The sequence below is a fragment of the Anguilla anguilla genome, chromosome 17 (assembly GCF_013347855.1).
Source record: "Anguilla anguilla isolate fAngAng1 chromosome 17, fAngAng1.pri, whole genome shotgun sequence".
Taxonomy (NCBI): domain Eukaryota; kingdom Metazoa; phylum Chordata; class Actinopteri; order Anguilliformes; family Anguillidae; genus Anguilla; species Anguilla anguilla.
Genome location: NC_049217.1, coordinates 15,719,432 through 15,733,712, shown reverse-complemented (window position 1 = coordinate 15,733,712; position 14,281 = coordinate 15,719,432). Strand labels below are relative to the sequence as shown.

Sequence of the window (14,281 nt, the reverse complement as noted above, 5' to 3'; positions counted from 1 at the left end):
AGTGAAGCTGCTTAAATGTGATTCATTTATGAAATAATCTCCAGGCCCAGGTTTCCCCAGTGTGTCTTATGATGTTAGCATCTGTTAGCTTCTCCAGGCCAGGTTTGCCAGTGTGTCTTACGATGTTAGCATCTGTTAGCATCTCTGAGGTACAGGTTTCACAGTGCCACATATTCACAACAACAAACAAATCCATAGAAAAAAAATTTAATTGTCTTATCACAACATACAAAACCAGTCTGTCACTTCAAAGGGTGATTATTGTGGAGGACCTTCTTACAAAAGTACAAAAGATGAAAAACAATGAGATATCAAAGTCATATTTAAAGAAACACACGGTTGAAGGCACTGGCAACATAAGATTTCATTTTTTGAAGAAAAAAAACCCCCACAAAATAAAAAAAAAATAAAAAAAATAATAATAAAATTCTCAGAGTAATTAAAATTTTTTTGTATCACTGATTTAAAGTGAAATAACTGTTTTGCAAAGAGAGAGGTAAAGGCAGAGTGTTTTACAGCGAGGCGGATCACCCATGGTGTCCATGTTACGAGTACCTTCAATACACACAAAATACAGGAAATCTCGAAGCGCCCACACAGGAAAGGTCTCTTGCTGGGTGTGGCTGGTACAAAGTGCATTGTGGGGGCCGGGACGAGAACTGAGAAGGGGAGGGGGAAGGGGTCGGAGTAAGGACGGGCAGGGGCAGTCCGGGAGGAAGGTGACAGAGGACTGAGCGTGAGGGGCTGTGCCGGGCGCCGCGGTCTCCCCCTATGGCAGTCGGCGAGGGAGATGAAGTATCTCCTTCCTTCACGGCTGACGACAGAAACTCGTCGTCCGAGTGCATTTCGGCTGACCAGCCCGGCTGAGTGCGTGAATGAACACCTGGCTTTTGACTGACAGATAGAAAAGTAACAGGCCCATTGTAATCTTCCCTGTCTTTCATCCAAAAAAGAGAAATAAACACATGGTCGCCCTCATCTCTCCCCTCTCTCTCTCTCTCTCTCCCTGTCTTTCTCTCCCAGTAACCGCGTGACAGAGTTGGTCTCAGCTTGGCGATACTCAGGAGCAGCGGGTGATGACCTCAGCGCTGTGCTCTTCCTGGACAGGCTGCCCAGACCCTCTGTTTCTCTCAGCACTCCTCTCCTCTCCTCGCATCCTCTCTTTCTCTCTCTCTCGCTTGCTCTCTCTCTCTCTTTCCCTCCCCCTCCAGCTGTCTGCTGTCAGCCTTCACATCTTGCGGATGACCAGGACTGTGGTCAGGACTCCGGCCAGAAACACTCCCACTGTCTGCCAGGTGGGGGTGCCGAAGTACGCCCTGATGCCGTCCTGAGGGGGAAACGGACGACAAGAGAGATGTCCTCACCGTAAAACCAAAACAAGCGATGACCACAAGAAATAACCCAGAATTTTAATGCAGGCAGTGACGCCCGTTCAGCGATGGTGAAGGGGGGGGGGGGGGGGGGGTTCAAGCTTACCCAGCCTCCTTGCTCCCTGATCCAGTTGATCACGTGGTCCCGCATGTAGTCCACCGTCCAGCTGATGATGGTGCGGATAATATCCGGGACCTGGGTCACCAGCGCCTGGCGGAACAAGAGGGAGCCATGGAAACTGTGCCCGAGTAAGCCAATCGGCTGGCTGCCTTCTACAGCAGCCATTTTGCAGTCCCTGCTGTGACCCACTGTGCATGCTGGGTTTGGCCGTGTCCAGATTTTCAGACAATAGTTGAAAAAACCACGATATAAGGTTTACCGTTTTGACATTAACTCAAAACTTTCAACGTATTAAAATCCCCTCACGCAAGCCCCTCGAGTAGCCAGAAAACCAAGGCATCCTGGGATTGCTTAACTCAGACATTCATTGCACCTGCAACCAAACTATGAGTCGAAACAACAAACTCTGTTGTTTGGCTTTAGTAATACACTACAACGATGCTGAATATGGAGTTTCTAACTGCCACCATTGTCACGTGGTACGTCCATTTAACAAAGACTCCCCAGCCCAGTCTCATTTGCAACTACACAAACTGGACAATCTATCTGGGAGTTCATAAAACTATTCTTGGACCACCAAAAATTTGTATTCCTCATAGCAGCAAGATAAAGCAAACAATAAGCTGAAAGAATGCCAATAGTGAAAAAACACTGCTCACTATATAGCGAAATAAACGAGTGAAATTCTTGTGTGATTATACCACGTCATTCTACAATCAATATCAACCACTAGATATGGAATAAACACACAATCCTACCATTGTTTTTAGGCATAGAGATTTCCCTTTCAAGATTCAGTGGTCATTTATGGTCTTTGGTAATCAGTTTGTGAAATATACACTTGTTTACAACTTCGGTATACCTCCTGACATAGCTGTGCGTAAAACCACACATTCTGTTTATGGCTCTGAGAATACAGGGCTATTTCTGACATAACGGCCTTACGTTGGTAATGCTCTGGTTCAGCTATGCTTGAAATGAAAACCAGCATAAACAGTGGTTTGCATACGAAAAAAAGACGAAGGTTCACCTTAATGACCAGACGGCAGGCAAAGTAGAAGAGCGCCACCACCCTGCCCCAGTTGAACTTGCCGTCTGAGAAGATCTCACAGGCCACCTTGAAAAACACGTCTTTACAAGGCTTCAGGGATGAATCGTTTATCATGCTAGCAAATAGAGAGGGGAGAAAAACACATGGGTTATTAAGGTCATTAAACTATACTGCCCTCCTGTGGCAATTCCCAGCACTACAATTTATTTTTACAAAAACCAAACATACTGTACGTGGTGTTATTTGTTTACTGTCCACAGTACATTAGTGTCATTTTTTTTAAACAACAGAGGAGGTTACACAAACCAATCTTGCACCTCGGGATAATTCAGTATTGTGGACATACCTGCACCCCCCTCCTTTGACAACAGCTGACAAGGCCAGTCTGACACTGGGCCCGGTTCGTTACCCGCAGAAACCCCTCCCATCCCCCTCACCTCTGCAGCTGCGTGTTCCCATCAAGCTCGTCTCCGATCTGCTGCAGGCACTGTGCCAGCTTCTTGTGGTTAGGGTCGCACAGCTCGGTTCCTCCCAGCTGACTGCGGGTAACCACGGCGTTCTCGTCCCCATAGCGACGCACGCGCTCGAAGATGAAGCTGGGGCGCAGCACAAGGAGCGTCAGCGGGGCGCGTATGGCAGACGGACAGCACATCACATGACTTACAGTACATCACATGACGTACAGTAAACATGACCACACCAAGCTAGAGAGAGCCACAGTGCACACACTCAGATTCAAATGAGGGTGCAAACGCACCATCCATCCATCCATCCACCCATTATCTATACCCGCTTATCCTGGGCAGGGTAGCGGGGGTGCTATTCCAGTGTGCATTGGGCGAGAGGCAGGAATACATCCTGGACAGGCCGCCAATCTATCACAGGGCACATACACCATTCACTCACACACTCTTTCTAATTTGCCTGCCTGCTTGCCTTTGGACTGTGAAAGGAAACCGGAGTACCCGGAGACATGGGGAGAACATGCAAACTCCACAGAAAGGCCCAGGCCGGGATTCGAACCCACTGCACCGCCCTCGCAAACGGACCAAATGGATGGATATGATGAGGCACACTGACAGGATGAAAAGTGTACTCACTCCTTCAGTAAGGCTGTTCCAACTTCTAATACCTGCTCTGTGCTTTTCCCTGGGAAAACATAAGCGTGTCAGAGTGACACCACAAATGTACACAGCTAGTAGAACGCATATTGATTACATTCTTGTCTTGTCATTCTGACAATGTAAGCATGAGTATGTTTTACATTATTAGGCACCCCCCCCCCCATAAACTTCCTGGAACTGCAAACGCATTGACCAAACTGTCACACAGATAACTGCAAAGTCAGAACATCCCCAGCTTCAGTTTCAGTTTTCTTCCAACGAGTGTTTATTACACATCAGCAGATAAGAATGTAAGGTTCATTTTACCAGCAGTCACACCTCCTCTTAAAATAATTATAATTTAGCTAATTACACTTCCAGTGTTATTATGCATTTTTCAGGTTCAAAGAAATAATTTTACACAAGTAACAACTTGGCAAATTACATAGAGCACACTGCCTCCATCTGAGAAATGGCCAGTTAAAAAAATAACTCTTAATTAGAATTTATAAGCTAAATTCTGTTTTAAATTATCCACTACATATTTGCTGAAGTTGTCGTTGGGATTTCTCATTCTTTGACTTTGTCTATTAAATTCAAGAATAAGAACAGCTATAAAGAATAAGAAACATCCTCAGGACAACAATTCCTGAGCAGCTCAGTTTGTGGTTTAACTTGAGCTGCTTTCAATAACTCTTGCGATTTTTCTCAAGCCCCTGCGAATCTTTCAGCTCACTTTGAAAACCAGTATTTATTTAAGCCACCAAGCATACACAGATAAATGATATGCATTTGGGGAGCCTTGATGAAAATTCCAGCTACCAGCCCAAGATGGAATCTTGCTGGAACCAGCTTCTGCTCCAGCTGAATATCATCTAGAATTTGCTGATGTGTCCCTTGTTTGTACCAAGCTGGTCCACCAGCTGGACATGATCTTGCCGGCACGGTTGCTGTCTCAACCATCTTGTTGCCAGCTTGCCCACCTCCAAATCAGCTTAAGGCCAGGATGGAACCAAGTTGGCATTTCCAGTAAGTAATTACTGATGCCTCTGTCGTTCCAATTCAGATTCTTTCCAGATCTGAATTTCAGGCCAGTTGGCATTTGTACAGAACATTTATCCTTCTCTTGCCGGTCTACAAAGGGAAGCCGAAAGTACAATAGACTTAGCTAATTTAGCATCTAACAGGCTAGCTGTTTACCACCCAAACTGCTGTATGTTTGCTATACACTGGAACATCGTAATTTTGCAATTCATTAATCAGAGTAGTTGTTTAGTCTGTCCAAACTTTGAGTAAATCCTGGTTGACCATTTTCCACTCAAACAGAAACATATCAACTAACTAAATGACCAATGACAGTGCAAAAAGAAAGCGAGTAGTTGGCTAAGCAGTTTCCTTCAGATGTCAAGAATAAAGGACAACATTTGCTTAAAGAATTGGACATCGCCCGATCTTCGAAGCTATTTTAGTTTTGCGTTCTTTTACACATGTACTAGATATTTAATTGGCCTGGAACCACCAATTTTCAAAAAACGATTTCATTGATATCGAAGCAAACGGCGGAAATCAGAAAATCTAACTTAGCTACCTAACGTCCATTAAATATTTAATTGATTTCCATGTCGGCTAGCCAGACAATAAAGGGTTAGCTCACATGGTAACAAAAATGAAAATGACACTGAAATGTCCCCACATATCTAGCGCTATAACCTGTTTACCTTACGTCGTGAGCCGATTTACTGTCCGGCTAGCTAAATATGTATGGGCATGTTTCAGCTGGTATAAGCCACTGCATGACGATATCTAACGTCAGTTTATTTTCTAGCTAGCAATCTAGCAGCAAAAAAAACTAAACATGAGATCAATACGGGATAAATCAATCAATTTGATGTATACACAATCCCACTGATGTTTCATTTCAGTATTCCGGTTCGTAACCAATTTATTTAATACATATTGTCACTTACCCCGACCACTTCCTCCCGACAACGCAGCCATCTTATTATGATTTTTTCCTTTCGGAATCTGTAGTTCCGCCTAAACTAAGGTCATGTGACATTTACCGTCACAGAACTCTATGTGAAATTGAGGTTGCTGACAACAATCTATGACTATGCCCTGGCCTATTCAAACGAATAACAGCGTGAGAAGGGTAGTGTCGTAGCGTATCTCTTAACAAAAACATGATTTTAGCGTACAAAGATGGCAAATTATTCATGGATTCAAAGCACTGTCTATAAATAATTAAATAACACTTACAATATCTAGGCCTGCCATTAAAAGTATTGATATCAAAATGAAGCCATGTTACAACAAACAATATTCGCTATCTTAGCTCACACAAATTAAACAAGGTCTATTCCAAAGTAATGCGACCCTAGATTTTCTAAATTATTTAATGTAATTTGCCCTGTTTTTTTTTTTTTTTAAAACGGGGCTTGACAAAGGGTCAATTTCAAGAGGACACTGTTTACATAAGCTCACGCAAACAGGAACAACCATTTGATGCATGGAAACAAAATCCGGGTGAAAATCAGTTTCAACCAATCAACTCCTTTTAAAAAATCTGGATATTTTTCAGTGAAAATCGGTGAAAACACCAAAAACAATGAACTTTAGGTATTGCATACATGACAGACCTGCTAATTGTTTGTATGTGTCATGGTTCTGTGGTTTGTCTGCGTTCCCCTTTTTGGGCCGCCAGATGGCGGCACTTCAGTTTTTAGTTCTGTTCTGTTACCCTGTTTAATTGTATTATTGTTTTCAATTATTCAATTATTGTTTTTTTGTTGTCTCGTTTTCCCTTCCCTCTCTGTGGCCTGATTGTGCATTGTGCCCCGCTGTGTCTCGTCAGTGTCTTGTCTATTTACGTGCTGTCTTCCATGACTCGGGTGCTATATCCTTATGTGTGCTTCTGATTGTGTTTCTGCCCTGCGTGTTTCCTCCTGAGAGTAGCTTCCTGTGTTTTTGCCCACATTCCGTTTTTACGTGCTTTTGGATTTTTGGATTTTGTTTGTTTCCTGTGTTTTGAAGTTTTTCTTTGTGTTTATTGAGTTGCCCTGCGAGGCCTTTTGTTCCCTTCTTTTGTTCCGGATTTGTTAAGTAAAGTCTTCGTTTCAATTCCGTTTGGAGTTTTGGGTCCTAACCACCCACTTTTGTGACAGTATGTTGGTCTATGATCTATAGACCTAGCTGACTTTCATTTAGAAACCTGCCATTTGCAAGCTACAGTAGCCTGATTTAAAAAGTAGCTAACATTAGAAATGGCAGAGCAGTCAATTTGACCATTGTCACTTTCAGAAAATCAATGAACCATCCATATGGCTCCCCTTTTATAACTTAACCTAAAGATATGTATGGAACATTCTGTTATAATTTGAAAATCAATATTGCATAAGGAATTCAAGTTATAAAAACTTACTAACGGTGAAATTGGCCATCAGTCATCTTGCCTGTATGCTCTTGATCAATTTGATCGCTACATGTAATGTCGTTGTTGCAGCCTCACAGAACAAGGAAAGGCAAGAGCCAAAAGCCAAGAACATCCTTGGCCGGGTGTCAGTATAAAATATGTTGTCCATGCAAAACCTGTTGCCTTCCGCTTGCTGTACTGGTGTCATTCATACGTATCAACCCCTTATTGGAAACATCGCGAAGCATACATAATTGTGGTTATTCACAAAGGATATGTTTTGAACAGTCTCACCATTAGGAAATGGCTAAAGGTCTTCAAGATAAGTAGTTAGCTAAAGCAAGGGAACTGCAGAATGGACTGTATGGAAGGCCTAGCAGTTATCTAAAGCAAGTGAACTGTAGAAAGACTAGAAATTAAGGCCAATATGATATGAACTGAATCAAATTTAACAAGGCTTTATCACTCTCATATTATCAACTAGCTAGCCTTGTTAGCTACCTTCATAGAAAATACAGCTGCACAAAGGCTACTAAGTAAACTAACGTTCCAGTAACTTGTATGCATGCATGCGCAAAACAATGCACCAAAGTTGTTTTATCCAATAAGGGTTCGCCCGGTATGGAAGGCAACAGATTGTGCACTGGAAACAGATTTTGTACTCACCTGGGCGAAGCCTGCAATAGTATTCAGTCCAAGATTTTAGGGCCTACCTTGTAATCATGTAACTGTTATGAACAGGGTTGGGTCCCAAAACCCCGTAGCACTATGGCACTGGTTCCCATACGACCAACATCTACCAGACTGAAACTCAACACCGACTTTGGTGTTTAATTTTGGTGCCGTCTTTACTAATGTTAAACTCTGTGGACTGATTATCAAACTAGCTAATGTTACACTCAGCACGACTGTAGTGTGGCTGTATTTCACCCAGAAGGATTCAAACAATGGGATGTGTCTTTGCAATAAAACAGATGTTGTTTAATGTCATCATTTTCTCCTTATTTTAAAGAAGATGAAACTACCAGTTCAGATTTCAAAAGTATTGTTTTAGCACGGATATTGTAAAAATTAAAATTATACCCATCCGTAGTCATGAAATGATATTATGGGGGTTTACGTGTGAAATGATAGAGAATGCATTTTAGAAATACATAATGAGATTCCCACAAAGATTATACTGCTGTAAAAGCAATAGCTTTGATTGTTTGGCAATTATTAGTTAGTAAACAAGCTAGCTTCCAAACAAAACAAAGATGGCGACTGCAAAGTTTTTAAAACATGTGCACTTCCGTATATGTCCATTTTGTCTGTGTATCCAAGTATCCTGCAATTGGCTACGTTCAAAATCAGATGTTGCTATTGGCAGATGTAGCTAAATGTCCAATGGGGAGAATGATTGACTGTGGGATTGGTATATACATATACATCTACACATACACGTGCACACACACACAGGCCATTTTTTTAGGTGGAAAGTCCAGGGGTCAGAAACTAAAAGCCCTGCCATGCATTTCTTCCACCCGTGAACCTAGCCAGTTGATTTCACTAATTAGTTCTACCTCGTGCTGAAGAAGTGTGCTAGTTAGCAAATCCAGGTGATTGGAAGACTTTTTACTTCCTGAACCTGGATTTTCCACCTCTCATTGGGCACACCTACTCTTTAATACAAATAGCCTGCTCCTCCAAACAGCAAATCATGTGGCTGCCACTCAATATGTAAAGCATATAGACATGGTGAAGAGGTTTATTTGTTTGATAAACCAAATATTAGAATGGGCAAGATGCATGATCTAAGCAACTTTGACTGTGGTATTATTGTTGGTGCCAGAGTAATGAGCCCAGCATCTTAAAAACATATGCAGAGATATTAGTCTCAGAATTATTGACAAATGCGTGTATCATGATCCATAAATAATAGACAAGCCACAAATTTGTTTTACTATCCACAAATATCTTTCAACTTGTATCTTGTATATTGTCATTTAAATTAATGTTCAGTCATTGGTACAAATGCATACATATTTGTGAATAAATATTTTCCCTTTTGCACGAATACCCCATATTTTTATATCGGTCCCAAAGATATGCTTGCAATTTCCATGTGTATTTTTTTGCAATAAGACACATTTTTGCAATTCACATTTTCAAGTGCAAAATTGGCTTGCTAAGTGTCCAATCTGTATCTGCGGATCAATAGACATGTGAGCATTCATTGGCATTCAGTAAGATCAAAAAATTCAAAAAGGAAACTCTCAAACTTACATCATTGAATGCATGTGTCTCTTGACCTGTGGGCAAGTGGGCAAGTGATCACCAAAACCGGACAATTGAAGATTGGAAAAAAGTTGACTGGTCTGACAAATCTCGATTTCTGCTGTGACATGCAGATGGTAGGGTTAGAATTTAGTGTCAACAGTATGAATTCATGGTCCCATCCTGCCTTGTGTCAACTGCCGGCTGCTGGTGGCGGTGTAATGCTGTGGGTAAAGCTATCTTGGCACACATTTGGCTCCCTATGGAGCATAATTTGAATTTCACAATATATCTCAGCAGTGTTGCTGACTATGTGCATCCCTTTCTGGCCACAGTCTACACTTTTTCAAATGGATACTTCCAGCAGGATGCACCATTTCACAAAGCACACATCATCTCAAGCCAGTTCCACAAACATGACAGTACAGTATATTGCACAGTCCCCATATCTCAAGGCCACAGCGCACTTTCGGAATAAGGTGGAATGGGAAGTTCCTAGCATGAACTTGTGGCAAAAAAAATCTGCAGAAACTGTGTTATGCTAACAAGTCAGCATTGGAACAAAGTCCCGAAGGAATGTTTCCAGCACCTTGTTGAATCAAATTTGGGCAGCTCTGGAGGCAAAAGGGGTCCTACTGTTTAGAAATCATACAGGGTTCAGCCACTAGAGGCATAATTCTTCCTGTTACTGCAGCGCATCCTGGGGGCTTTTATGCCATAAGGAGAAGGTGGAAATATGAAAACGCTTTCAGGTCATTTACGTTCAGTTTGATGCGAAGAACCTGCATATATGCGTGCTTAACGTTGTAGTCTGACCGTAGCTACATTCTATCAAATAACCATAAAACACAAATTTGTCATTAATCCCACCTTCCTGGGGACCGCCTAGAAAATCTTACGTCATTTCCTGTCCATGCTGTCTTGGGCCCTGCGCGCGCATGCAAGGGTCTCTTTACGACTCGGCAGGCAAAGATGGCGGACGCACAGGTATTTTCAGTGTTACGGCGTGGTAGCAAAAATTTCCTGAAATACCTGTGAAATATTTATTACAGATGAGCTCCGATCTTAAAATAATTAACACTAATACATAATCGATCGATATATGCAATTTACAGCCGTTAAAACTATGCTATACTGCTGCATTATGAACTTGCTAGCGTAGTACAATTGAGCAGCGTGTCTCATCCTGAAAATGTGGAGCGGATATTAACGCAACTAGCTCGCTAACAGGCCACGTATCGTCAAATGGACCGTGCTAGTCCCACATCCCAGTACGCAAACCTTTAATAAACTTCACATTATCTGGAACATCTACGAAAAGCGGAACTCTGAAGCTAGGTGTAAACTCATTACTGGCTATCTCTGTAGCCCATGTGACGTTTAAACGCTCGCTAGCTAATACTGTCGGCCCGACAAGGCCAGTTGGGTAACTTGCCTGACAGTGAAACTAACTATGATTTAAAGTTATCCATACAATTCTAGGTAGGGGAATATTGCATTTCTGCTGCAAATGATGCTTATCTCACGATGGTCTTCCAAGCCACTGGCTTTGACGACAACGCCTTACGGCAACACTGATGCAGCTCGTCTTTGGTTAGCCGGCTAGCCACCTCCTTGGTCATATTCGCTGTACAGTGGTTACGGAGGCCCATGCGTTTCGTTTCCAAGTTCTGCGCTGTGTTACCGATGAGTTTTGGTTTTGTGTTTACAGACTGAGAGGGCGTACCAGAAGCAGCCCACCATCTTCCAGAACAAGAAGCGTGTTCTGCTGGGTGAGGGCGGCGGAAAAGAAAAGCTTCCCCGCTACCACAAGAGTGTCGGCCTGGGGTTCAAGACGCCCAGAGAGGTGAGCCGTTCATTCTGAGTAATGCTTTCGTTTAATTAGTGACAGTTTAGTTGTTGAATAAATTTCTGCTGTATTTTGACCATGTTGGGGTTAGGGCATATCCACCTCACCTATGGGCATGCAGTTCACTGTGACAAACTGGTCTGACTCCTATTATGTTGGATCCCAGCACTAACAGAACTTGATGCACATATTCAATTTTGCAGCCTAGATATAACATGCTGGGTGTCAGTACCTTTTCAGAAGCGTGGAGGAAGTATCTAGCTGGAAATAGGAAATTCCACGCGGTCGTGTAAAGTTGCACCAACCATTTAGTCTTTTAAAAAAAATATTTCCTTAAATTTTGGGAATGTAACTGGTGTGAACTCAGGAATGTTTTTGATGTGGCTTCTGTAATGTTGAAACAAATGTATGATCTAAGCATACCTAGTCAACTTGGTTTTATTCTTGTTCAACAAACATGTAAAGGAAACATGGTCATTGTAGTCAAAACTGAGTGTAGGTTCGTCTGATCTGCAAATGATGTTTATCTCACGATGGTCTTCTGAGCTTCTGGCACTGATGACACTGCCTAATGGCAAAACTGATGCAGCTCTGAAGTCTGAGCAGAGTACGTTTGCTTTGGCTTAAGAAAGCTTCCATCCACACAGGTACCTTAACTTATAATGACGTGCGTCAGTTTGTGAAGCTGTAATATGTTGATGGAATTTGTCTCTTCTCATTTGCTGTGAGCTTGAATTGAAACTTTAGTGACAGTTTGGTTATTTTGACCTCAATGTGTAGGAAACAGTTTTGAGGATGTATCTGCAGCAGAGTTTATTTCAGGTGTGAGTGGAGGGGAATGATTGTTTCTGTTTTCAGACTTTTTTTTTTTTTTAATGGTTCCCAGGCTATTGATGGCACCTACATCGACAAGAAGTGCCCCTTCACTGGCAATGTGTCCATCCGCGGTCGGATCCTCTCCGGTCAGTCCCCCGCTAGCCGTCCACAGTCAGGGCCATTCCCTAGACCACTCCCACTTCCCTCAACCATTTTCACAAGCTGTTCTTACCATTGCCAAAGTTAGAAAATCAGGGTGCTTTGACAGATGTCAGTGACCCTGCTACCTGTCACTGAACCAGGGGAAATCTTGGTTTGTAGGTTTGTCTGCTGCAAGTGATGTTTATCTCACGATGGTCTTCCAAGCCGTTGGCTCTGACGACAATGCCTTACGGCAACACTGATGCAGCCCAGACCCCCGCACACGTCGTCCTTAAGTGCAGGCTCAATCTGTACGGTCTCACCATGCATAAAGATGATCTTCGGTTCGTTAATCTGCATAAGCAGATGAGTTGCAGCACCAACAGGGGTGTCTGGTTTGCCATAATTGCATAACACAACGTTCAGATAGGGTTAGATAATGTTATGTTACGTGGCAGATACTTGTGTCCAGAGTGTATTTGATAAACGCAAGTGCATCCGTCTTGAGTTGTGAACAACCGTTGCATCGTTTCTGCTTTCGGTTTGATGTTTTGCCCATTGTGCGTGTGGTTTGACGCCTTCCCATGTTCACCCAGGTGTCGTGACCAAGATGAAGATGCAGAGGACCATCGTGATCAGACGGGACTACCTGCACTACATCCGCAAGTACAACCGCTTCGAGAAGAGGCACAAGAACATGTCCGTCCACCTCTCGCCCGCCTTCAGGTAGCGCTCCTGCGTTAGCTGCTCCCCAGCAGTTAGCCGCTGTGGCTAAGGTTGACCGCTAACGTTCACAGCTCCCTGCACGCACCTGCTTCCTGGTTACCTTTTTTTAAGACCCCTGCTTTAGAGCATGCACATATCAGACTGCCATGGGAGGGGTGATGGTTTATCCTGACCTACCTTAATTATAGTTTAATCGGTCAGGGTTTGCTTTAGTTTGGACATTGCTGCTTTTGACGTGGCAGGAAAATGACTAGACCTTATTTATCGTCTTGTCGAATCATATATAATATGGTGAGCATCGCCACCATCTGTTCATATCACTTAAACCAGTTGAGGGGTGGCATTCATATTGCCTCTATGCTTTTGGCCCTTACTGCCAGGAGCCGAGCCTAGAAGCCTGAGCTGCAGATGATGTTTATCTCACGATGGTCTTCCAAGCATTCGGCTCTGACGACACTGCCTCATGGCAACACTGATGCAGCTCAGCCACTTTCAAAATTTTAACTTGATAAAGTCCTGGCGGTTGTCTGTCGTTTGCGCGGTCACTGCTGCTGGAAAGTTTAATGAGCTCTGAGGACACGGCGGATGTTCCTTTATGAATGAGTTTTGGTGTTGAGGCATTGGAAGCTGTTGATTGGGTGGGTGGGTATGATGTCATCACAGAATGGAAGGCAGTGGTGGTGGTGGTGATGATGCTGAAACCCTTCTCTCTGCAGGGACGTGCAGGTGGGAGACATTGTGACCGTGGGGGAGTGCAGACCGCTCAGCAAGACCGTCAGGTTCAACGTCCTCAAGGTCACCAAGGCAGCCGGCGCTAAGAAACAGTTCCAGAAGTTCTAGAGGGTGGCAGAGATTGAAGGCTGATGACTCGAGTTGTCTGGGTTACTACTCTGGCTCACTTGTACTATGTCTGTTTTCAATAAAGGAAATGCTCGATTTAAATGTGGTCACATGGTTAATTTCTGTAGATACTGGTGGCTGGTGTGCGCAGAAACTAAGTACTTTAAGGAATTATAATTAGATGCCATGCTTCATTATACTCATAATACCGGATATGGAAAGGACAAGTGGGAAAAGGAAGAGGTATTACTTTTTTTTTTTTTAAATGCCAAGATACTCCTGCCATATTTTTACTGAGTGTTGATTTGTGTAATGGTAATTGCTCCTAAGTCCTGTTGAGTGCATGTCATCTGTGGAGGTGGTACAATTTTTATTTTAACCCAGAGTCTTATTTCCTTTACAGATTATAATTTTCCAGTTTTAAGTTTTTTTTATTTTTAAAATGACTAAGGGGAAGCTGGTGTGACGCTGTTTATAACTCACCATGCCTTTTTCATCTGGTCATGTGATCTAGTCTTCCATTTATCTCCCTCTCATCCTGCCTCTTTTTCAGCTATAATAGGTATAAAAAGTGAAATTATTGCAAATATGCAAGC

At 42.9% G+C, this 14,281-nt stretch overlaps 2 protein-coding genes and 4 non-coding genes across 6 annotated transcripts; 5 read left to right on the top strand and 1 right to left on the bottom strand.

Moving 5' to 3' along the window:
- Positions 1-191: 191 nt before the first annotated feature.
- On the bottom strand, positions 192-5,702 carry baxa (BCL2 associated X, apoptosis regulator a). The gene is made up of 6 exons (XM_035399323.1): positions 5,613-5,702; positions 3,643-3,691; positions 2,980-3,138; positions 2,522-2,657; positions 1,477-1,581; positions 192-1,327 (listed from the first exon to the last, which is right to left on the bottom strand). Exons 1-6 carry the CDS (start codon positions 5,641-5,643, stop codon positions 1,229-1,231), a joined length of 579 nt encoding a protein of 192 aa, XP_035255214.1. The 5' UTR covers positions 5,644-5,702; the 3' UTR covers positions 192-1,228.
- A 4,493-nt stretch (positions 5,703-10,195) lies between these two features.
- Positions 10,196-13,791, top strand: rps11 (ribosomal protein S11). Its single transcript, XM_035399317.1, has 5 exons — positions 10,196-10,300; positions 11,025-11,159; positions 12,049-12,124; positions 12,716-12,845; positions 13,562-13,791. The coding sequence occupies exons 1-5, from the start codon at positions 10,286-10,288 to the stop codon at positions 13,683-13,685; spliced, it is 480 nt and encodes a 159-aa protein (XP_035255208.1). The 5' UTR covers positions 10,196-10,285; the 3' UTR covers positions 13,686-13,791.
- On the top strand, positions 10,819-10,900 carry LOC118217467. Its single transcript, XR_004763219.1, has one exon. It is a non-coding gene; the product is annotated as a small nucleolar RNA SNORD35 (small nucleolar RNA).
- LOC118217463 lies at positions 11,674-11,755 on the top strand. The gene has a single exon (XR_004763216.1). It is a non-coding gene; the product is annotated as a small nucleolar RNA SNORD35 (small nucleolar RNA).
- LOC118217466 lies at positions 12,310-12,391 on the top strand. Its single transcript, XR_004763218.1, has one exon. It is a non-coding gene; the product is annotated as a small nucleolar RNA SNORD35 (small nucleolar RNA).
- Positions 13,249-13,330, top strand: LOC118217465. The gene has a single exon (XR_004763217.1). It is a non-coding gene; the product is annotated as a small nucleolar RNA SNORD35 (small nucleolar RNA).
- Positions 13,792-14,281: the final 490 nt, after the last annotated feature.

Coding starts and splice junctions, on each gene's coding strand:
- baxa (XM_035399323.1), bottom strand. CDS start 5,643: ATGGCTGCGTTGTCGGGAGGAAGTGGTCGGG. Junction 1,582..2,521: donor CCTGCCGTCTGGTCATTAAG/GTGAACCTTCGT, acceptor TTGTTCCGCCAG/GCGCTGGTGACCCAGGTCCC. Junction 1,328..1,476: donor TCAGGGAGCAAGGAGGCTGG/GTAAGCTTGAAC, acceptor TTTCCCCCTCAG/GACGGCATCAGGGCGTACTT.
- rps11 (XM_035399317.1), top strand. Junction 11,160..12,048: donor GGTTCAAGACGCCCAGAGAG/GTGAGCCGTTCA, acceptor AATGGTTCCCAG/GCTATTGATGGCACCTACAT. Junction 12,846..13,561: donor CACCTCTCGCCCGCCTTCAG/GTAGCGCTCCTG, acceptor TTCTCTCTGCAG/GGACGTGCAGGTGGGAGACA.